Source organism: Ictalurus furcatus, chromosome 5 (genome assembly GCF_023375685.1).
Source record: "Ictalurus furcatus strain D&B chromosome 5, Billie_1.0, whole genome shotgun sequence".
NCBI classification, from domain to species: domain Eukaryota; kingdom Metazoa; phylum Chordata; class Actinopteri; order Siluriformes; family Ictaluridae; genus Ictalurus; species Ictalurus furcatus.
The window spans coordinates 21973065-21995343 of record NC_071259.1 but is presented as its reverse complement, the minus strand read 5'-3'; the positions used below and the strand labels follow the sequence as shown (position 1 = coordinate 21995343).

Genomic DNA, 22279 nt, shown 5'->3' with positions numbered 1-22279 from the left:
GTAGAGTTCACTTTTGAGTCTTTGTTTATTTGCCCTTATTTACCTTTGTAGCTTAATTGCAATCACTGTTGCAAAATACTTAAGTGAGTGAATCAAGTTCTGTTAAATACCTTAGTGTTTGCTATTAGCGCTGGTGTGTTTTTTGTGTGCAGATGACAGAGCAGAGGAAACGGAGGCAGAGGATGGGCTTTGTGGATGTCCAAACTGGTTCTAATGCTGGATTGCCCCCTAGTGCTGCTGGAGGAAACTACAAGACTTGATGCTGTGCATTGTTACCTCTACCAGCTCATCACAATTCAGATCTGAATTGTGGATTTTACTGACTTGATAATGTTTTTGAATGTATGCATTAATGCAGTCAGGTTTCATTCAAAACTAGCCCTGAATGCCACAGAATGTTATACTTATGACTGGCTTTTATGGTTTATGGGAAAAGAATTTAGCATCCTCAATTTTTTTTTTTTAATCATATTTTAAAGGGAAAATGTATCATTTGTAATATATTTTGGTGTAATTTTATTAATTAACTTATACGGATGTGCTAACTCTACTAGTTGTGAAAGTGCCTAATGCTGCAACAATCATCTGATCTTATCCTTCTGTGGTGTGTCTATTTAACCACATGAATAGGAGTCATGAGAGACGGTAGTGGTACAAATTACATAATGTACATAGTTATTTAATTATGTATTTGAGATTAAGATGTTTCCCTTTTCTTTTTATATCTACAAAATTATTTACATGAATTCCATTTTTAGATCGCAGGTGGTAGAAGCAGTCTATAAACATGAAGAATTCAATAAAACCAAATGTCAAATCTGTGTGTCATGGCTGAATCTTGTTCAACTGTACTTCAGAAATGTAAAAATTTATATAGGCTACATTGCATTTCAGTGTAAGCATAGCACAGCTTACATAGGGTAAGGTAGACTACTATCAGCATGAATTGTGGTTGTGGCTGAATTTCTCTAAATACTATAACAGGGATTGATTAGTAAAACCTGTGCCCATGGGCAGGAACTTATGTAGGACCCCTCTAACTAGCCCCATCCTGCAACTCAAGACGTGAAAAATAATATGCATACATTGCTACATGTACATTATAAGTATTTGACTGACCTCAGTGCTATGCAGAAGGCTGGGTTACCATAGGGAGCTGGCTTCTTTCTTGCTTTTTTACCTCACAAACTTTAACAGACTGAATGTTCTCTGGAAAGTTTTCTTTTCATTGGGATACTTAGTGTGGCTTTACGGTTATCTGTGTTGGGCTTTTCTTTCATTTGCTAATCTAACACCAGGATAAAAAAAACACTTGGCAAATAAATGACTGCTCATTGATTACAAATTTTGTAATTCACATTCATTGTCTTGTGTTCTATGTATTGTGTGTGACCAGGGGTGCTTCTCAATACTCAAATTGATGCTTCCTCATTTCCTCACTCCTCCGTTCCTCCAACCCGTGACCCGGAAATCGATCGATGTCAACCATTCAGCATCCTTCCCTTGCATCCTAAGGGGTGGAGCTAAGACACAAGGAAAGGAAGTGAGAAAAGGAAACAAGGATACACGAATAAGAAATGAGAAGCACCCTCAGGCCTGGATGATGGTGGCCGATAGGGCCCCTGGGCATTTGCCCAGTAGTACAGGTGAGTAATCCATCCCTGACTACAAGGCTCATTCAACATTTGATTTGATATAGAGAATGAAGTAAAGGTACGGCTTGGAGATCCATCCATCCATCCATCCATCTTCTACCGCTTACTCCATTTCAGGGTCACGGGGAACCTGGAGCCTATCCCAGGAAGCATCGGGATGAGGGAAAATGCTAAATGAAATCACTGTCTGTGTGGAGTTTTGCATGGTCTCTGTTTGTGTGGGTTTCCACTGGGTTCTCCAATTTCGACCCCCTGTCCAAAAAGTTGCAGGTGGGTGGACTGGCTACACTAAATTGCCCATAGATGTTGAGATGAATGTTTGTTCATGGTGCCCTGCGATGTCCCAACGGGGTGAATTTGCCTTGTGCCCAGTGTTCTTCCTATAGGCGCTGAACCCATTGACCCTGACCAGGATACTGAAGATGAATGAATGAATGAATCTGTCAACCCATCCATTTTCTGTACCATTTATCCTAAACAGGGTTGCAGGGGAACCTGGAGCCTGTCCTGGGGCACACGGGGCACAAAGCGGGGGAGGGACTGGATGGGATGTCAACCCACTGCAGGCCACAATCACAAACCCATTCACCCACTACGAACAATTTAGTGATGCCAATCAGTCTACAACGGATGTCTTTGGACTAGGGGAGGAAACCTGGAGGACTTGCAAACTCATGGAGGAGGTGGGAATTGAACCCCTAACCTGCTAATCACTAAGCCTCCATGTCATAAAATACCTTTATGACAGTTCCATTGAAAATTGTTAAAGTAACATGCTAGAAATAAGTGGGAATGACACTTTATAACAACAGATGTACCTTTATCTTTCTCCACTTGTACTATGTTCAGTTTAGCTTTTAAGGAGAAACGGGATAATCCAATACGTGATTAAACAAGTTAAGGGAGGAAGAGTAATCATGACTTTTGGCCGTTAAACCTTTATAGACATCAGTGTAGTTTGCGCAATTACTGTGCAAAACATGCTATTTGACACAGCATATTAACCATCTGAATAAACATTTGTAACTGTCATAAAAATGCCTTTAAGTCTCTCTTTTGTATAGAGCCCCAAACACCTCCCCACCTTCCGCTACGCCTCTGGGTAGTACAGCGTATGTTGCTGAAAGGGCGGACCCAGAAACTGCGCTTATTGCGCTCAATCCCCTACACACTCGGTTTAGTGAACTGTCGCATTTGCTATTGTTCAGACGTTCGTCCTCAGTGCAGGTCAACAGGTAGGACATTACACACTGTCTTGATATAGTGCACAGTATGCACATTTTCTGTAAATATGATTCTTATAGGCTGTCTATGGCGAGTGTAGAGTATAAAGTCTCCTTAAAAAATACAATAAAAGTAGGTCTTGTACAAAACGCCCCGTTTACGTACAATTTTTTTTCTATCTCTACATATAAAGCCTACATTCAGTATAGGCTAAAAATATAATACACATAACTTATTGCATACTTATAGAATTGAATGTTGTAACTGTATGCCTAAATATATATGCAAAACCCATACATACAATACATATATTCGATTCATTTATATGTAAAACTCTTTGAAAATGAAAAGTGTTATGTAAAAAGTAATAATAGGTATTATTATTATTATTATTATTATTATTATTATTGTTGTTGTTGTTGTTGTATTAGTACAAGTATTAGTAAATATACAGGCAAAATAAATAAGCTACTCAGTTCCCTTGTTATGGTTATGTTTCTTATCTGATGTGGCAGCTTGATAGGTGATGACTTAAAACCACAACACTGAAGCACAGTAACAGAGCATTTTATCTTTTTTTTTTTTTTAAACCAACAAGACTGTAAAGGGCTGCTACCAGACAGTATATTTAAGCAATGAAATAATTAATAGGTGCAGTTTTTATATTGAGAGGATATCAACATTCACAGACAAAGCTGCATATGTACAAGCTAGGCCTGTATTTTATTTATTTATGTTGTATTGTTTTGCTGAACGACACTGAACCATCTACACATATCTTACGCATTTCATCACCTAATTATGTTTTTCCCTATCTGATCTCTGTTTGAAATACCTTCTACCGTCATTTCCACTAATTTTTAATTTTGAGACCTCTATGCCCATAAACTGTACTCCAACAAAGGTTACTTAGGTTTGAAATTACGAGGGGGAAAAGCCTATCACTATAAATTAGATAGAAAAATGATCAGCTAGAGTGTTTATTGCAAATTCCTAGTATTATTGAGGCAATGAATCCTTTATTTCGAGTTGATCATACAGAACGTGAGGTGCTAGTTATCGGCGCTGTGACGTCTATCTGACACTGTTCAGCACTGGGAGTGAAGGACAGCGCGAGCGTGTGCGAGGCTGATAAATGGGCGCTTACACACCACACCCGCAGAGACAGGCACAGTCAGAAACAGCCTCAGAATTACTTCATGTAACAGCATTACATGGAAAGTGTGCCTTTTTTAAGGGTGGTGGACATTAACTTAGATGATTAACACAAAAAATCACTCTCAGTGTTTGTTTGTTTTTGCTCAAACCTAATAAAAATGTTCGGAATTAAAGTACTAGGTCACCATGGAACAATTTTGGTAAATAAATAAATAGACTAATTAATTGAGCAATTTAATGTAAAACGTATTACTGTGGTTTAAAGTGGTTTAAATATAATATATTTATAACATTAACGTCTTTATGCCAAACAAATAAACAATTAAATAAAAAATGAACAGTTCTTCCTCTTCTTCAAAAATAATTAAGGACATGAAAATAAGTTCTAGAAAGGAAGCTGCCAAATATGGTATTTCAACGATACAAGATAGAAGAAGCATTTTATTGGTGCTACAAAGAATTAAAAGGAATTGCAATCTATTTTTTTCCGTCAAGGGTTTTGTTGTGTCCCCCTCAGTGTGTTGCTAAATATAAAGGACTCTTCTCATTCTTCTTCCGTCAGCTGTTGAAGTCATGTCTGCCTTTCTGCATCGCTGTCCATTCCTAAAGTCCTCTCCGGGTCCGGCGCTGAGACATGTCGGGGGATTTCTGGGTATGGCTGACCGGTGCCCCATCATTGTCCGCCGGATCACCGTACAGTCCACTCAGAGTCCGGATGAAAAAGGTATTATATATTGCTGTCATTCATAGAGCATGCCATTGGCACATGCACAATATATTACTAGCCTAGTATCTGCACTCATAGATTATTATTATTATTATTATTATTATTATTATTATTATTATTATTATTATTATTATTATTTTATATAGTTCATGGTTCTTAGTTTCCTAAAGGATCTTTACTTTGCGCATTCACTATGAAAAACTGAATCTTGGGCCTACAAGATAATTAATTAAGACATATTGCGCGCTATGTACTCGGGCGCGCGCAACAACAAACAACGCACTAAAGCGCACAGTGGTTGCGCGCACACGATACTAGCTAATTCCCGGACACTGATCTCTGCTTATATGCTAACCATGCTTGTTTGGAGGAACATTCTGACATGTTATTTGCTAACATTAGAAAACTTTGATTATTTTGTAATCACATGCTTTATACCGTACAAAATACTGCTTTTTCATAGACTAAATGTTTTCTGTTTAGCTATAGAGGCTAAATCTAATCTACACCTAGCAACAACTAAAACAACAACTAGCCTGGATATAAATTATAACTATTATTTATTTTCTTCTAACACGAAATTCAAACTAGCTGTAAAACACTAAATGTTACCCTTTATGATAGTGCTGGTGGACTACTTAATGACTACTTAAGTACTTTACTACTTAATTTAGCTACTGCTTCTCTACTACTACTACTACTACTACTAGGTCTACTACTACTCTATTTGTCTCTTATATTTTAGAACCCTACCATACTATTTCCCTAAAAGAAGTTTCAAGTAGACCTCCTCTGAAGTGCTCTTCAAAGTCTAATGACTTAAATATGACCGCAAAAGGTGATAAGTTACAAGATAAATTTGATAAATTTATTTAGGAAAAAAGGATGACAAACGAGAGAACTGTATGTAATAATGTAATATCTAAAACTGCATACCTAAACTTCTTCTTCTTCTTCTTCTTCTTCTTCTTCTTCTTCTTCTTCTTCATCTTCTTCATCTTCTTCTTCTTCGATTATCTCTACCCCTTTGGAAATTATATTTTACATTTCATAATTTAGAGAATTACTTTGAAAGTAAAGACTTTTAACCTCAGTGCTTTTGAAAAATCATTTTACGGTTACATTGCGTATTTTACATACAGTAAATTCTGTTTATTTTGTTCAAATCTATAGTTGACTCATGTCAGAAGTTCTTTTCTGTATAGACCTGTCACCGCATAAGGAAGCCAAACGCTCCTTGGCTACATCTGCTGCTCAGGTTGCTGTGTCCATGACCAAGGCCTGCCCCTTTGTCTCCTCTAAGATTGGACTAGTTAAAGCCAGCCCTCAGGTTCAGGAGGATGTCCACTCAGCGCTGCCTCCTATTTCAGAGGAGGAAGTGACTTCAGGTAAAACTGCTGCTTTTACACTGCAATGATTTCAGTCTGCATTTTACTGAATATGATATGTTGAACCACAAAGCAGATGTAATGTAATAATAGCATACTTGATTTGCAATACATTTATTTATTTATATTTGCATACATATCTGTCATTCTTGTTCTTCTCCCATATCTGCAGGAACGCTCAGCTCTGTGTTTAGTGGCTTACAGGGCCTTCAGTCATCTTTCCCATCCCACCTTCTCAAGGACAACATTGGTTTGTGCATATCATAGTTTGTTCAAGCAACTAATATAATGCCATAAGTATGTCCAATTGTGCTATTGTTAGTTTGTGAAGATATTTATTTCCTTTTTCTTTACACTCAGTTGGATCCAGTTTTGACTATGATGACTTCTTCACCCAGAAGATTATTGAGAAGAGGAATGACCACACCTACCGTGTCTTTAAGACGGTGAATCGGTTTGCAGATGTTTATCCCTTTGCTGAAGATTACTCTGTTCCAGGACGCTTTGGCTCACAGGTGTCTGTTTGGTGCAGCAACGACTACTTGGGCATGAGTCGCCATCCACGTGTCATTAAAGCAATATGGTCAGCTCCTAACAGAGGTTTCTGATAAGAATCTAAAAGCATACAGTAGTAATTCATAGTAATGAACTCTAAGAGCATGTTTTTTTATGTAGCTGCTCAGTTTAGCACAGGTGTATAGCTAATTTATGATTAAAATATACATGTAAACAATGTGCATATGTGACCTGTATCTCAGCGACATTTTGGAAAAACATGGTGCAGGAGCAGGTGGCACTAGGAATATCTCTGGGACAAGTTACTACCATGTGGCTCTTGAGAAAGAACTGGCTCTTCTTCACCAAAAAGACGCAGCCCTTGTCTTCTCCTCATGCTTTGTGGCCAATGATTCCACCCTCTTCACTCTGGCAAAAATGCTTCCAGGTAGTCATTGAGACACTAGATACATTTCCATTCTCAGACAGACATTTTTGTTGACATAAAGGAGCATTTTGCATACTTTTTCTCTGCTGCAACTGCAATAGAAATCTATGTGTGCATCATGATTTGGCAAGTAAATTAGGCAAAGCTGAGCAACTGTTCTGGCTCATGGAGGAGATCAGGTTTGGGTCAGGAAAGTACAAAAAGTAGTTAAATCTATTATTTCTAATGTATCTTTAATATAATATAATTATTATAGCCATAGAAACTTAGAAACAAACTGTACCTAAAAGAGATTTATTTTTTTCCCCCAGTGATGACAATATATTAAAGTTATCTGTTATGTTTTATTTAGTTGTCTCATAAATAACATATAATTGTTATCTAACATATATCTGTTTAGGCTGTGAGATCTATTCAGACATGGGGAACCATGCCTCTATGATTCAGGGCATCAGGAACAGTGGAGCCAAGCGTTTCATCTTCCGTCACAATGATGCAGGACATCTAGAAGAGCTGCTCAGTCGTTCTGATCCAAGGACACCTAAGATCGTGGCATTTGAGACAGTGCACTCCATGGATGGTGAGTGAATTTTATTCTGTATATTTTATTCTGTAAAAAATTACAAACTGCTATAGTGAGAAATTCACCTGGTAGGGCTGTTGTCAAAGACACCACTGTCAAGTCCTAGACAAGTGCAAATCCAGGAGTGGCTGAAAAAAGTCAAGGCCGAGGCATAATGAGGTGAAGACAAGTGAAGATTGAGTGAGATTGAAAATTAAAAGTGAGAAAATTAAAAGTAAGACCGAGTCAAAATTGAGATTGAAGTGATCAGATCCTTTTTAAGGTCAGACCTTTAGTTTCATTTCATATATGCCAGACCAAATTTCCAAATTCTCTCAAGAATGACCTAGAGTAAAATCATGTAAAATCATTCTGGACAATAGATTTTGTTCAATAATTTGGTTACCACTAGAGGTCAACACAAACATTATTTTTTACAAACTGTCAGTCAAGGCCAAGACCATATTTTGCAAGTGGAATGCCTAAGACCAAGACCAAGTACAAATACCAATAAGTCAATACAGAAAATGTCTCAAGGACAGACTTGCATTTAAATAAACACCTACTTTATCCATTCAGTTGAACACACTTTTTTTTTTTAATCTTAGGGGCTATCTGCCCCCTGGAGGAGCTGTGTGATGTTGCACACAAATATGGTGCTCTCACCTTTGTGGATGAGGTTCATGCAGTAGGCTTGTATGGACAACATGGAGCGGGGGTTGGTGAGAGAGATGGCATCATGCACAAGATTGATATTGTCTCTGGTACACTGGGTAAGAAAGGCTTAATATTTATTTTCCTTTTTTTTTTTTTTTTTTTACTATGAAAAGTAAATTCCATTTCATTTTCATTTTGACTTCTTGCCTGTGCGCAGGTAAGGCATTTGGGTGTGTAGGGGGCTACATAGCCAGCACTGCTGCGCTGGTGGACACAGTGCGATCCTATGCAGCAGGCTTCATCTTTACCACCTCACTGCCTCCCATGGTGCTTGCTGGAGCTCTGGAGTCTGTACGGGTTCTGATGAGCTCAGAGGGTCAGGCTCTGCGCCGAGCTCACCAGAGGAATGTCAAACACATGAGGCAGCTTTTGTTGGATGCTGGTCTGCCTGTCATCAATTGCCCAAGCCACATTATCCCCATACGGGTTAGTGCCACCGTATCTGACTGCAAAAACTATAATCATTACCACTACATTTAAGTTAGGACAAAAGTGTATCATCCATTGTTGTTTTTACTATGGAGATTCTCATATCCACAGTCCTGCCCACATTTTCCTTTTTTTAGAATAGGTCTTTTGATCAAAAATTAATGGTTTGACCCAGGCCTTTGTATTATACATTCTGGGCTTGCTCTTGTGTAATACTGTATGTATACCATCATTCACTCATTCATTCATCTTCAGTAACTGCTTTATCTTTATCTCTTTATGTCAGAGCTAGGTTGGATTCAGTGCCTATCACTGGAACACTGGGCATGAGGCAGGAAAACACTCTAGGGGCAAATTAGTGCAGCCAGTCCACCTACCCTTTTTGGGAGCGGACATAGAGATAACATGGACAAGCCCATGTTTGAAACAAGGAGGCAGCAACACTAAATTGCACATACAGTATGTGAATGTGTGTGTGTGCTCGTGTGTGTGTGTATGTGTGTGTGTGTGGTGCCCTGCAATGTTACGTAGTGTTACTTCTATCTGTTGTTTCCTTTTGGGCCTGGTTCCCCTCAAGGTTTCTTCTTCATGTTGTCTCAGGGTGTTTTACTCACCACTGTTTCCCCTGGCTTGCTCATTAGGGATCTAAATCTACATCTGCATTTCTGTAAGGCTGCTTTGAGATAATATCAATTGTTAAAAGTGATATAAAAAGAACATTTTACTTGAATTGTATTAAAATGACAAATGGCAACAAAAGGCATGACCATGAAATTATGCTTAAACTAAACTTGCTTTAATTAATATCACAGGTTGGAAATGCAGAGAAAAACTCCAAGGTGTGTGACATTCTGCTGGAGAGACACAGCATCTATGTACAGGCGATAAACTACCCGACTGTGCCACGCGGAGAAGAGTTGCTGCGTTTGGCACCATCCCCTTTCCACAACCCGATCATGATGGACTATTTTGTGGGTGAGTGAGACAGTTAGTCATGAAATACATTAGCTATTGAAAGCCAATATCATCTGATTAATCAGGTGGATTCAGGTGTAGCTCCTGCTTGGTTGGAATGAAAACCTGCACCCACACTGCCCATTGCGGATAAGATTGGACACCCCTGGTCGAAAGGGACAGATTTAAATGACAATGATTCACACCAGACTAAAAATTATTTGAGTTTGCAATGAATTAAATTATTTATTTATTGGTTTTGTCCACTTTTATTTGACAGAGAAATTGGTGGATGTATGGCAGGAAGTTGGACTGCCTCTCAATGCCCCTGCAACAGCCTCCTGCACTTTCTGTGACCGCCCCCTCTACTTTGATCTCATGAGCGAGTGGGAGAAAAGTTACTTTGGCAACATGGAACCAAGATATATTACAGTTGCAGCACAGTAAGAAAAATGAAAGAGAAGAGAGATGGAAAGCAACATTCAATGTAACCAGCTGACATCAATAATAAAGAAAAAAATCATAACTGCTGAGATATCTCCTTTTACACTATCATACATACTGCTGCCTTCTGCAGTTACATCATTAGTACTGGCTTTGGTGCTTTTGGATTATATACCGTATTATGGAATATTATTTCTGTGTCCCCTCTGCATATTACAAAACCTGCACATGGGCACTTTTAATGGAAACTATTAAAACATATTGACATACTTAATTTTTTTTTAATTATTTTATATAATATTTTTATTCACATTCCTTTCATCAGTTATAGTTCATGCATAGTCCTGTACTAAATCTCTCTGTATAAAGCCACATCTAAGTCTCTTATGCATTATACTTGAATTTGAATGTAATAGCTGTAGCTCAAAGGGCAGGGCTGGGAGTCGTACCTTTTCTTACAACTCACATGAAATCAAATGAAATCCAACCACATCACCTTAATCAAATTTTAGGTTCTCATGAGATCAGATTGGTGTATTTCAATTGGAATTTACCATTTAACTGCACTACACATTAATAACAGACACTAGTTTGTTTGCTAACCAGCTAATCATTATTTTCTCAAATTTTCCAAATGACATGTATATTCCAATGTACTTTGTTAGATGTCTAAAAACTAGCTCAATTTGGATATCAGCAACATACATTCACTGATTCACTCTTGGATTGTAGGCTGCAGAGTCCTTTTAAACAGCAGAACCTTTGTGATAGCTGAGAACTATAGTCCACCTTAGCTACAACTTAAACACTGTGATGCACCTGTTATCACATTAACTTTACTAATTTGGTACTGCATTTAGGCAGGAGTGTGCATAATGACCTCAGGAATATACAGCATCAATCTACTTTGCTTCTTCAGATAATGTTTTATGAGAAATAAGGCCAATGTTTTATGAGAAATAAAGTATAACAACGCTCTTAGAATCATGTTTTTCTTCTTCACGAAAGTACTTTCTTATAAACGAACTGCTACATTTTTAAAACCATCAAGACTGACATGTCGGACAACTTATTTTTCTTGTTCTGCACTTAAGTAGTATTCTAGGGCTGTTTTATTTTTAAAGCCCATGTTCTTCTAATCACCCACCCACCCACTAATGCTCTCTTATCACACATGGCAGCTGCCGACATGGAAGGCTAGCCCTAGCTTTTTTCTTCTTCTTTTTTTAATTACGTGTTTCCTAGTGGATCTCTGTCTTTTTGACATTGCATATACAATTTGAGAAAATCCAAAGTCCAAATTTGTAGGCTCATGGTGAATAGTACTTTACAGTCATTTGCAATTAAGGTCAGTGCACTGCTCTACAAGTTTGTTCATTTGGACCCTTACCATACTGCACAGATTGGAAAACAAATGGCACTACTCAGGTCCACAAGCAAGGCATGCAAAATCTTTTTCCACATAATATGAATTCTGCTTTAGACTTGTGTTTTTATTTTTCCACTTAGTTGATTTATACTGATTACTGTATTCCTTCTGTGTTACCAATGAAAAGAAATACCATCCACCTTATTTTTTTTGACTGGCCAGACAGCATTAAAATCATTCTTGTTTGACATTGTTTTATAATATATAATATATATAATATATAATATATATATATATATATATATATATATATATATATATATATATATATATATATATATATATATATATATATATCATATGTGGCAATACTATAAGAATAGATTGATATTTCCAGAACATCTTGAGGTTATGCTATGCTTTTGTTGGATCACAAATTTATATGTTATTCTATGAGCTATGTCATCTCCCTCTTTCTCTGCCATGTTCACCCCATGTTTGGAAAGTGTAAAACTGCCTATGAGGTGCTATGTTTATCTCCTACCAGGTTGCCAGATCTGACAAAAAAAAAAACTATATTGAAACTAGCCATAAATTAGTCCAACCCCAAACCTCCCATACTTTATTTATCTGTCAAGATTTTTAATTTTATAAGACCTAAACGTATTATTTCTGCTGCGTTTAAACCAGCCGTATACATTTTATATTTGTAAGTTTGAAAGAAATGTACAGCAGATTTTGCATTTTTAATTTGCAAGGCATGTAAATTAAATATAGATATATACTGTACATAATAGAGCATATTCTGTTTATTTGTAAGAATTTGGCACTAAATTAGCTCCACATCTAAGGGTTCATGGAAACTAAAACTACATCCACCATATTTTATGTTAAATGTAAGCAACAGTAAGAGTTGTTCCTTGTACAAATACCACAGCAGAGACTGGGGAGAGATGGGATGTATGATGAGGGGTATTTCTATTAATAATATAGCTATTCTTTATTTATTTATGTATTTATTATTTAATTATTTTTAAGCTCTTATTACATCTTCAGCATTTATTTGCTTTCAAAGGGAGGTCAAATACCCTTTTGGAGGTGATTCAATGTAATTCAAACACTGGTTGAGAGCCACCTTACAGGTGTGTACTTTAAGCTAGAAATGGACTTGAAATCTCTAAGGTTTCTTTTTGTACAGGAAATAAATATGCAACCAGAGGATCACTGTCAAACAGATGTTTTATTCTTTGCGATGTAGAGAAAGATTTTATGTCATCCAAGCTGACCTTAATTGCTGGCTATGGTCTGTAAACAGAGGAAAAACAAAGTTTGTTCATACACAGAACTGTTTGATATGATTTTCTAACACTAACACGTTTCTAGTGCTCATCAGCAGGATGTTACTAAACTTACAGTGCTGATCCAGCTGGTGTATGAGCTGACTTGAGTGAAGACTGTGGGCTTCTTCGGGTAGTTGCAACTCAGGCCAGAGCCAAAGCTCACAATACCATGGACTTCCCAGGCACCATCAGCATTCTGACAGTTCAGGGGGCCACCAGAATCACCCTAAATCACACGACACAAAGGTAGATTAAACACTCACTCAAAACATTTAAATAGTAAAATAACACATGGAGTCCCTTTCCAATGAGCTCCAGGGCCTCAGAACTCATAAATTATCTAAACAACAGATTCATTTTATAATGTGACATGAATGTAACCCTAAGTCCAATCCCAACTGTGTCCTATAGGTTTAGCCTTTCTATAGAATTTCACAGACAGCACTTACATTGCAGCCAGACACAATGCCGTCTCCTCCAGCACAGACCATGGTGTCCTTAACTTGAGTTCCCCACCAGTCAGATTTAGTGCAGGTAGCATAGTCAACCACAGGGAGCAGAGCCTGCTGCAGGATATCTGCAATGGGGCCTCCAGCTAGAGAAAGAGATAAAGAGAAAGGATATAACCAAATCTCTAAATGTGTGGAGATACAGAATGCTATTATCTCAGCTCCAGCCAAAGTAAACCTTGCTAGGACAGGAGGAGATTAGTGTAATGAGTGTAAAGAGAGCTCTACATATTTTTTTTTCTTTTTTTTTTCACACTGAAGTCCTTTCTAATGTAGCAGTGTTTAGCCTAATGTTCAGTATTATTGTGCCGAAAGCTCACTCTTCATTCGTCCCCAGCCAGTGACATAGCAGGGAGCATTATGGGCCAAGATGTAACCATCCTCAGGAAGACATGCAGGTGTGATGTTTTCACTAAAAGGCACAGGGGTGTCCAGCTTCACCAGGGCGATGTCATTACTGTTACACACATGAGATATGACAGGTGTCAATTCATAACAGGTGTCAATGTTAGTTGATTCTAGTATTTCTCAAATTAAACTACTAGATTTGCGACACTATGTTGACTGTAAAATATGCTACAGAATGTCCTGGTAACTAATGTAATTCCATCTGCTTTTATAATAAACTCAACAGCTGCGATAAAGTTGGTATATATTTCAGGTTTATATTTGACAAATATTTTTTGGGAAAGCCGTCATAGGTCAGCATTACAGATGACTTACACATTTTCTGTTATGTATTTCATTTTTATTACCGGATTAAGAGAGAATTCCACTTCTCATGGACGATGATTTTGCTAGCCGGGATTGCCACAGAACCATCCTCATCCAACTTCAGGTTGTGTTTGCCAAGGTAAACTCTGTAAGTTCTGCTCTTGCTGTACGACCACAAAAGATACAGCTGAGTCATGAAATTTGAAATGTTCTGTTTTAAAACAATTTTTTAACTCCACATATTATTTTTAACATGTACCCACCAAACCACCCGCCCATTTCCACCCAACTGTCACCTTCCAATTCCCACCCATCAGCCAGCTCTCCCCTATTATAAGAGAGATACCAACCGAGGAAGGTGAAGGCTAACATGATTCCTCAGAAACACGTTAGACCAGCCAACTATATACAGTTGCTGTATACAGTGCTTTTGAAACTGCTGCTCATACAGTGATACATGAGCCCACAGGTGCCTATAATTAACTAGTGGCACTGTGATTGACAAGGGAGAGAATGTACACCATCCCTCTTACAAATTTTGCTGCCATAGATGGCTGCATCATTGTCGGGACTTAATCTTATGATCTCCAATCAACAATAGAGCAAACAGGAACCTCTAACTCCACATATTTGCATCTTAGTGTTTCTTATTACCAGAATTTCAATGGAGAATTTTAACAGGGAGCAAAACTCCATGTTGAAATTTTAAGTCCAACATCAGCTTTAATTAGAGTACTGTGGTAAAGTAGTATTCTGTCAGGCATGACACTATGCTTACCTGATGCAGTGAGCAGCAGTCAGAACCCACTGGTCAGAGATCAGAGTTCCTCCACAGGTGTGGTACCAGTTACCACTGCTGGTATACTGCAGGGAGATCTGTGGAAACAAAGAAGGGAGTATTAAATGTACAGTAGCATGAAAAATCACTTAAGGATGTAAAGTAGTATAGACTGTATTATTAAAACTGTAGGCAGTATAAATATGCGGTTCACCTGCCAGGGCCAGCTGTGGGGACGGACATCCTCACCACCCACAACCCTCTTTACAATGGGCGGGAAGGTGGGCAGACCACACCCATAAGCTGAGGAAGACAAATCCTCATTGAAAATCACATTTTACAAAAGAGCACTGAGATATATTGTCTATTGTAGCAGTACAATAGACAGTATGAGAGAAATCCTGAGGACATGCAGGTCTGTATACAGCTTAGAATCAACAGAAAGATTCTTACCTCCAACAACTAGGACAGCTAGGACCAGAAATTTCATCATGTTTGCATCTTCCACTCTTTTCAACTTCTACCTGGGGTTTAAATACTTTGGAACAACATGGGAACTGGACTGCTGGGAAAGTTGTGTGGAAATTCAAATAAAAGCAGCTTAGCAGGATTCACCTTGAACTGACATATCTAATCAGAAAATAGCTCCCAGCTAACATCTGTTAGACCTGCAGTTTTTTCACACCTTGGGTGTCCACAAAATCCACCTCACTGATGCATTTAACTCATGCTTATGGACCTACATTAAGTAAAACAATGTACAGTGCCCTCCACTAATACTGGAACCCTCGGTAAATATGAGCAAAGACGGCTATGAAAATGGCCTTTATTCTTAACCTTTTGATATTTTGTTAAAAAAAATACTTCACAAAAATACTCTGCTCTCGTGGATATCAAACACAACACAGGTTTATAAAAAATATCTCTGTTAAATATAGGTGTGCAACAATTATTTGCACCCCTATGAATTCATATGAGAAAGTATATGAGAAAGTATAATCCCACTGATATTTAAAAAGGAACAGTCACAGGAATTGTTCAACCATGACTCCCTATTTAACAGGATATAAATATGTGGTAACACATAGTCCAAATTCCCTTAGTCATTCATAACAATGGGTAAGACCAAGGTATATAGCTGTGATGTGCGGCAATAGGTTGTTGAGCAAATTGTTTTGAAGGGTTTCAAGAAAAAAGCCTCTACTCTCATCTAAAAACAAACTCAAGCATTGTGTTTGCCAGACACTACTGGAACTTCATATGGGATTGGGTTTTATGGTCAGATGAAACCAAAATAGAGCTTTTGGCAATAAACACCAGAGGTGGTTTTGGCACACACAGAGAGGTAGCCATATGGAAAAGTACCTCATGCCCACAGTTAAATATGATGGTGACTCTTTAATGTTTTGGGTCTGTTTTTCTGCCAGAGGATCTGGACATTTTGTTAGGATACATGGCATCGTGGATTCTATCAAATATCAACAGATATTAAATGAAAACCTGACTACCTCTGCCAGACAGCTTAAAATGGGCCGTGGTTGGATCTTCCAGCAGGACAATGATCCAAAACATAAATCAAAATCAACACAAAAATGGTTTACTAACCACAAAATCGAGGTCCTGCCATGGCCATCCCAGTCCCCTGACTTGAAACCCATAGAAAACCCATGGGGTGAACTGAAGAGGAGAGTCCACCAGCGTGGCCTCAAAATTTGAAGGATCTGGAGAGATTCTGTATGGAGGAATGGTCTCAGATCCCTTGCCATGTATTCTCCAACCTCATCAGGCATTATAGGAGAAGACTCAGAGCTGTTATCTTGGCAAAGGGAGGTAGCACAAAGTATTGACTAAAACGGTGCCAATAATTGTTACACACCTATATTTAACAAATTTATATATATATATATATATATATATATATATATATATATATATATATATATATATATATATTGTAGAAACCTGTGTTTTGTTTGTAATTGTTTCAAATCCATGAGAGCAGAGTATTTTCGTGAATTTTTAGAACAAAAGGTTAAACAATTAAGACAAATTTTCACAGCCTTCTTTGCTCATATTTACCAAGGGTGCCAATATTAGTGGAGGGCACCAATTGTATGCTTGTATTTTTAGTACATATGCGTACACATATCTCTTTTGATTACGGAAATGTTGTTGTATGAAAACGTTTTGAGCTTATTCATATAAACCATGTAAGATTTCTTGGTATCCGCTGTGAAATTCACAGGTTAAGTGTACAGATAAAGATAATCCAAGTATTTTAAGACAGTTATCTACAAAATTAAACATATCATTCATGGGCAGAAACAACAAGGTAGGTGGAGCTAAAATTCTTAGGATTGTGTGATTATATATATAAAGTGCAAACTTGCAGCAGCTACTGTACATTCACCATGAAGCTCTTGATCTTGGCTTTGTTCATTGTTGGTGGTAAGAGGAACTTTGATTTCAAGCTAATAACATTCCTAATGTTTATTATTTCTAAACATTTAGGCTTTAAGTTATTTTAAATTATGTTTAAACATGTTACATTATGTTTCAGCGTATGCCTGAGATAGAGAGAAAAATTTATATAAATACAGGGCCCTATATATATATATTCCTTTTCAGCTTTTGTTTAAAAAAATCACAAAAATACTCTGGTCTCATGGATATCAAACAACTGCAAACAAACCACAGGTTTATAAAAAATATATATATCTTTGTTAAATATATGTGTGCCATTATTGTCACTCTTTTAGTCAATACTTTTTGCTACCTCCCTTTGCCAAGATAACAGCTCTGAGTCTTCTCTATAATGCCTGATGAGGTTGGAGAATACATGGCAAGGCATCTGAGACCATTCCTCCATGCCAAAGTGTCTTTGGGCAAGACACTGATCCCCAAGTTGCTCCCGATGGCAGGCTAGTGCCTTGCATGGCAGCACTGCTGCCATTGGTGTGTGAGTGTGTGTATGAATGGGTGAATGAGACACAGTGTAAAGTGCTTTATAGAACCGTTAAGGTTAAAAATCACTATATAAGTGCAGACAATTTACCATACAGAATATCTCCAGATCCTTCAAATTTCAAGATCCACGCTGGTGGACTCTCCTCTTCAGTTCACCCACAAGTTTTCTATGGGTTTCAAGTCAGGGGACTGGGATGGCCATGGCAGGACCTTGATTTTGTGGACAGTAAACCATTTTTGTGTTGATTTTGATGTATGTTTTGGAGCATTGTCCTGCTGGAAGATCCAACCACGGCCAGTTTTAAGCTTTCCGGCAGAGGCAGTCAGGTTTTCATTTAATATATGTTGATATTTGATAGAGTCCATGATGCCATGTATCCTAACAAAATGTCCATGTCCTCTGGCAGAAAACCAGCCCCAAAACATTAAAGAGCCACCATCATATTTAACCGTGAGCATGAGGAACTTTTCCATATGGCTCCCTCTCTGTGTGCGCCAAAACCACCTCTCGTGTTTCTTGCCAAAAAGCTCTATTTTGGTTTCATCTGACCATAGAACCCGATCCCATTTGAAGTTCCAGTAGTGTCTGGCAAACACAACACTTGAGTTTGTTTTTGGATGAGAGTAGAGGCTTTTTTCTTGAAAACCTTCCAAACAACTTGTGGTGATGTAGGTGACTTCAGATTGTAGTTTTGGAGACTTTCTGACCCCAAGACAAAACTAACTTCTGCAATTTTCCAGTTGTGATCCTTGGAGATTTTTTTGGCCATTTGAACCATTCTCTTCGCAGGGCACTGAGACAATATAGATGCACGTCCTATTCCAGATTGATTCATAACACTTCCAGTTGACAGGAACTTCTTAATTATTGCCCTAATGGTGGAAATGGACATTTTCAATGCTTGTGCTATTTTCTTGTAGCTACTTCATCATTAATAAAAAAAAATCTGTTATATAGTTACATTTAATGTTGTCGAACATCCATTAAACAAGTTAGTTCCTATTATCACTTAAATTATAGCAGCTATAAACATATTTTTCTCATCAGCCTCTCTTTTTTTCTCTCTTGAAGTAATAATAAAAAATCCCTGCAATGCATTAGAGTGAATGCATTAATATAAACCTGTAGTTTGCTGTGCAGCCAGCACTACAGTCAGAGCTGCTGTTATAGAAAATTACCTCAGAAGATAGAAAACAGCTTCTGATCACTCATATTCAATAATTCTACAGCACTATTTTATGATATAAAGTACTACATGAATTAGTACATTAATACATTTCCCACCACCCTGGTTGTAGTTAAATAATTTCTGACAACAACTTTAAGTAATTATTAAGAGGAAAATGTGAAAGCATTTCACGTTCTTTTTGAGTATATACATCAGTGTGGGTATATTACATATAAATTGTGTGTGTGTGTGTGTGTGTGTGTGTGTGTGTGTGTGTGTGTGTGTGTGTTTAACAGCCTATGGATGTGGGCGGCCCACCTTCCCACCCATTGTGAGCAGGGTAGTTGGAGGTGATGATGTTAGAGCCAACAGCTGGCCCTGGCAGGTACTGTGCACATTTTCATCAATGTTTCATTACATTTTAGTGTGTATTGCATGTTTTGGAACCAAACGATAGATTAGAAATGACCTTACATTTTTTGTGTATTGACCTGGATAACCTGTAAATTTCTCATGTTTGCTAATTCCTTGTTATTTTGCAGATCTCTCTCCAGTACAAGAGTGGCTCAAGCTACTACCACACCTGTGGAGGAACCCTGATTGCAGACCAATGGGTTCTTACTGCGGCTCACTGCATCAGGTAAGAGACCTCTTTTCATTACTTTTATTTCAATGGTGAACTATGTTTTATAACAAACAGAGCTGATATAATGTCACAAAAAAAATGCACGATACTAAGCAGATATACTAAACCCTACTAAACTTGATGTATGTGGTCCAGTAGCAGTCGAACGTACAGAGTGTATCTGGGCAAGCACAGCCTGAACACTGCCAATGAGAAGGGCTCCATTGCAATGGATGTTGAGAGGATCTTTGTCCATGAGCAATGGGACTCTCAGAGAATCAGGTTAGTGTTTTAAATATAGTTTCAGTAAGCTTCAGAGTAACACTGCTGAGTAACACACTGTTCTTCAGTATTTCAGTATTCATATGTGACAGTTTTGTTTGGCATTTTGATGTCATGTTAAGGCATCTTTACCTTGTTTTCTTTTTTACGGTTGTTTGTGCCTCCTCATATTTCAGGAATGACATTGCCTTGATCAAGCTGCAGAGCCGTGTGCAGCTTTCTGACATTATCATGCCTGCCTGTTTGCCTGAGGATGGACTGGTGCTGCCCGGCGACACCCCCTGCTATGTCACTGGCTGGGGCCGTCTTTGGAGTGAGTAGAACTCTGCAACAACTATTCATCTCTACAAAATAATCCTGAGTTCTTTCAGGAGTCAACAATAAACCCAAAAATCATTATGTTATTTGTTTTTCTATCTCTCGTTCTCTCTCTTTTTCCAGCTGGAGGCCCCCTTGCAGATGCCCTGCAGCAGGCTATGCTCCCCATAGTCAGCCATGCTACTTGCAGTAAGCCTGACTGGTGGAGCACTCTGGTCACTGAGCAAATGGTGTGTGCTGGAGGAGATGGTCAGCTGGCTAGCTGCAATGTAAGTGCATTGTTTTGTGTTCCCTTTCTTCAATGCTGCATTATACCTCTCATATTACTACACACGAACAAGGATGCACCCCGCTCTACACCATTTTACCTTCGAGCCTTAGGCATGGCTTGACTTGACCCATCATCCGTCAAGATATAATGAGATCATGCATCAAAATGACAAAGCACTTTTATAAGTCCCTCAGGATAAGGCCAAATTCTGCAAATGTAATGTAAAAGTGTAATCCATTTAAACATATTGATTTGACATACGCATTAATGCTGTGAATACAATTGCCATGCTGACACATGCTATTCTCTGGTTCATCAGCTATATGCAGGACAAGTCTACACCTCCAGATTTCTTGGCATATGCTTTATTTCAAAGCAACTCAGAGTTAAACCCAGAGGTTCTGAAAGAACTGATAGTGATAAACTTGCTGCATGAGCAATTTGCTACATAGAAACAAGTGTAAGATATAGTAGTTGTTGGAATACAGAGAAAGTCTAAGGCAAATAACTTGTACCATACTTTTAAAAAATGGTCTGTAAGTACTCTTCAGTGTCTCTGAGGAAACCCTTACAAGTTATATGTAGAACCCGACAACAGAGTGTTTACATATTAGAAATGGTTCAAAACTAGAACCCTTAGAAATAGTTAAACCCTTAATTATACAACAACAACAAAAACATTTGAAGAAGCCTTTTTTAAGAGTGTAATGCCAAGGTCTTACTGTAACCACAAGCAACACTGTATAGTAATTATTTCTGCAGGTCATAGTACAGAAAGTGGGAACACACCTACACTTGCACACTCACCCTTGCTTGTAATGACTTTGTACAGGGTGACTCTGGTGGCCCTCTGAACTGTCAGAGATCTGATGGTGCCTGGATAGTTTATGGTGTGGTAAGCTTTGGCTCCAGTATGGGCTGCAACTATTACAAGAAGCCTTCCGTTTTCACCCGTGTGTCCGCCTACATCCCCTGGATCAACAATGTGGGTGTACCAACATCTTACACATTTATATCTTATACAGCAGTCTTCTATACACTTGCTAACACTGTATACACAGTTAGATGTGTGTTTATATGTTCACTTAGCAACTCTGTGCAGTTTCTGCAAAGAGTTTCTGGTGCTTATCTCAGGTCAAAGAGTAATCAATTCTTTTTCCTTTCTAGGTAATGACCAGAAATTAAACTGATGTGCTTCATGGGCAAATAAAATATGTATATTCGCATTGCTTGTCTTCTTTCTTCAGTTTTTCCCACAATTGCTAATGACAAATTGTACGTATCAAAAATCAATCAACACAATATGCACTTCCATGAAAGAGTTAGTGAGCCATTAGAAAAGAAATCTCGACTTCATGTAATCAAAACACATTTTCTGTAGCTCAGCATTTTTAAAAAATTTTTTTTTTTTGCCTGACTCTCAGGTTGGTTTATAAAGCTGAGTTTGTCAAAGATTTGTTAGTTTTATGCTCACAAATCTTATAATATTGAACTGATTATCTGGTCTAGTATCAAATACAGCAATAATTTGTTTGAGATATTATTATATTATAAGTCTTTTAGTAGACTAGAACAGTCTGATCTACAAAACACCAACTAAATATTTCTGAAAAATAGTCCTTCTAGAATGATTTGGTAAAAGGTTTCTTTTAAAATTGTTTTAAAATATTCTTTTATTTCATGACTTTTCTACAATTAAAATATTTTGATAGATATTCTACAAATATTGCAAAAAG

At 37.8% G+C, this 22279-nt stretch overlaps 4 protein-coding genes across 7 annotated transcripts in view; 3 read left to right on the top strand and 1 right to left on the bottom strand.

Moving 5' to 3' along the window:
- Positions 1–817, top strand: part of itpr3 (inositol 1,4,5-trisphosphate receptor, type 3) — a 35649-nt gene extending 34832 nt beyond the window's left edge. For both annotated transcript variants that reach the window (XM_053625246.1, XM_053625247.1), the window contains one exon: positions 153–817. In XM_053625246.1, the coding sequence (XP_053481221.1) occupies positions 153–260 (108 nt within the window). In that variant the 3' untranslated portion in view covers positions 261–817. The remainder of the gene's footprint in view (positions 1–152) is intronic.
- A 1937-nt stretch (positions 818–2754) lies between these two features.
- On the top strand, positions 2755–11185 carry alas2 (aminolevulinate, delta-, synthase 2). Of its 2 annotated transcripts, XM_053625249.1 has the most exons (12): positions 2755–2890; positions 4600–4761; positions 5510–5602; positions 5970–6152; positions 6325–6402; positions 6513–6735; positions 6911–7095; positions 7496–7675; positions 8266–8430; positions 8532–8800; positions 9616–9778; positions 10038–11185. In XM_053625249.1, the coding sequence occupies exons 1-12, from the start codon at positions 2770–2772 to the stop codon at positions 10202–10204; spliced, it is 1989 nt and encodes a 662-aa protein (XP_053481224.1). In that variant the 5' UTR covers positions 2755–2769; the 3' UTR covers positions 10205–11185. The 2 variants fall into 2 exon arrangements, with proteins under 2 accessions (XP_053481224.1, XP_053481225.1); XM_053625250.1 differs by lacking the exon at positions 5510–5602.
- A 1606-nt stretch (positions 11186–12791) lies between these two features.
- On the bottom strand, positions 12792–15430 carry LOC128607947 (chymotrypsin-like elastase family member 2A). The gene is made up of 8 exons (XM_053625243.1): positions 15365–15430; positions 15126–15214; positions 14912–15009; positions 14175–14297; positions 13740–13876; positions 13360–13505; positions 12984–13136; positions 12792–12875 (listed from the first exon to the last, which is right to left on the bottom strand). Exons 1-8 carry the CDS (start codon positions 15402–15404, stop codon positions 12858–12860), a joined length of 804 nt encoding a protein of 267 aa, XP_053481218.1. The 5' UTR covers positions 15405–15430; the 3' UTR covers positions 12792–12857.
- A 1883-nt stretch (positions 15431–17313) lies between these two features.
- On the top strand, positions 17314–21769 carry LOC128607948 (chymotrypsin-like elastase family member 2A). Of its 2 annotated transcripts, none has more exons than XM_053625245.1 (8): positions 17314–17359; positions 19344–19432; positions 19590–19687; positions 19832–19954; positions 20131–20267; positions 20396–20541; positions 21376–21528; positions 21711–21769. In XM_053625245.1, the coding sequence occupies exons 1-8, from the start codon at positions 17323–17325 to the stop codon at positions 21726–21728; spliced, it is 801 nt and encodes a 266-aa protein (XP_053481220.1). In that variant the 5' UTR covers positions 17314–17322; the 3' UTR covers positions 21729–21769. The 2 variants fall into 2 exon arrangements, with proteins under 2 accessions (XP_053481220.1, XP_053481219.1); XM_053625244.1 differs by having other exon boundaries at positions 19829–19954.
- The last annotated feature ends 510 nt before the right edge of the window (positions 21770–22279 follow it).

Bases quoted from the DNA above. Each gene is read 5' to 3' on its own strand.
- alas2 (XM_053625249.1), top strand. From the start codon at position 2,770: ATGTTGCTGAAAGGGCGGACCCAGAAACTGCGCTTATTGCGCTCAATC. The intron at 6,736-6,910 runs GTCAGCTCCTAA...CCTGTATCTCAG, and splicing joins CGTGTCATTAAAGCAATATG to CGACATTTTGGAAAAACATG. The intron at 8,801-9,615 runs GTTAGTGCCACC...TTAATATCACAG, and splicing joins GCCACATTATCCCCATACGG to GTTGGAAATGCAGAGAAAAA.
- LOC128607947 (XM_053625243.1), bottom strand. From the start codon at position 15,404: ATGATGAAATTTCTGGTCCTAGCTGTCCTAGTTGTTGGAG. The intron at 13,877-14,174 runs GTAATAAAAATG...TGTGTGTAACAG, and splicing joins TGGAATTCTCTCTTAATCCG to TAATGACATCGCCCTGGTGA. The intron at 13,506-13,739 runs GTGAGCTTTCGG...CTCTTTCTCTAG, and splicing joins TGGCTGGGGACGAATGAAGA to CTGGAGGCCCCATTGCAGAT.
- LOC128607948 (XM_053625244.1), top strand. From the start codon at position 17,323: ATGAAGCTCTTGATCTTGGCTTTGTTCATTGTTGGTG. The intron at 19,955-20,130 runs GTTAGTGTTTTA...CTCATATTTCAG, and splicing joins TGGGACTCTCAGAGAATCAG to GAATGACATTGCCTTGATCA. The intron at 20,542-21,375 runs GTAAGTGCATTG...GACTTTGTACAG, and splicing joins GTCAGCTGGCTAGCTGCAAT to GGTGACTCTGGTGGCCCTCT.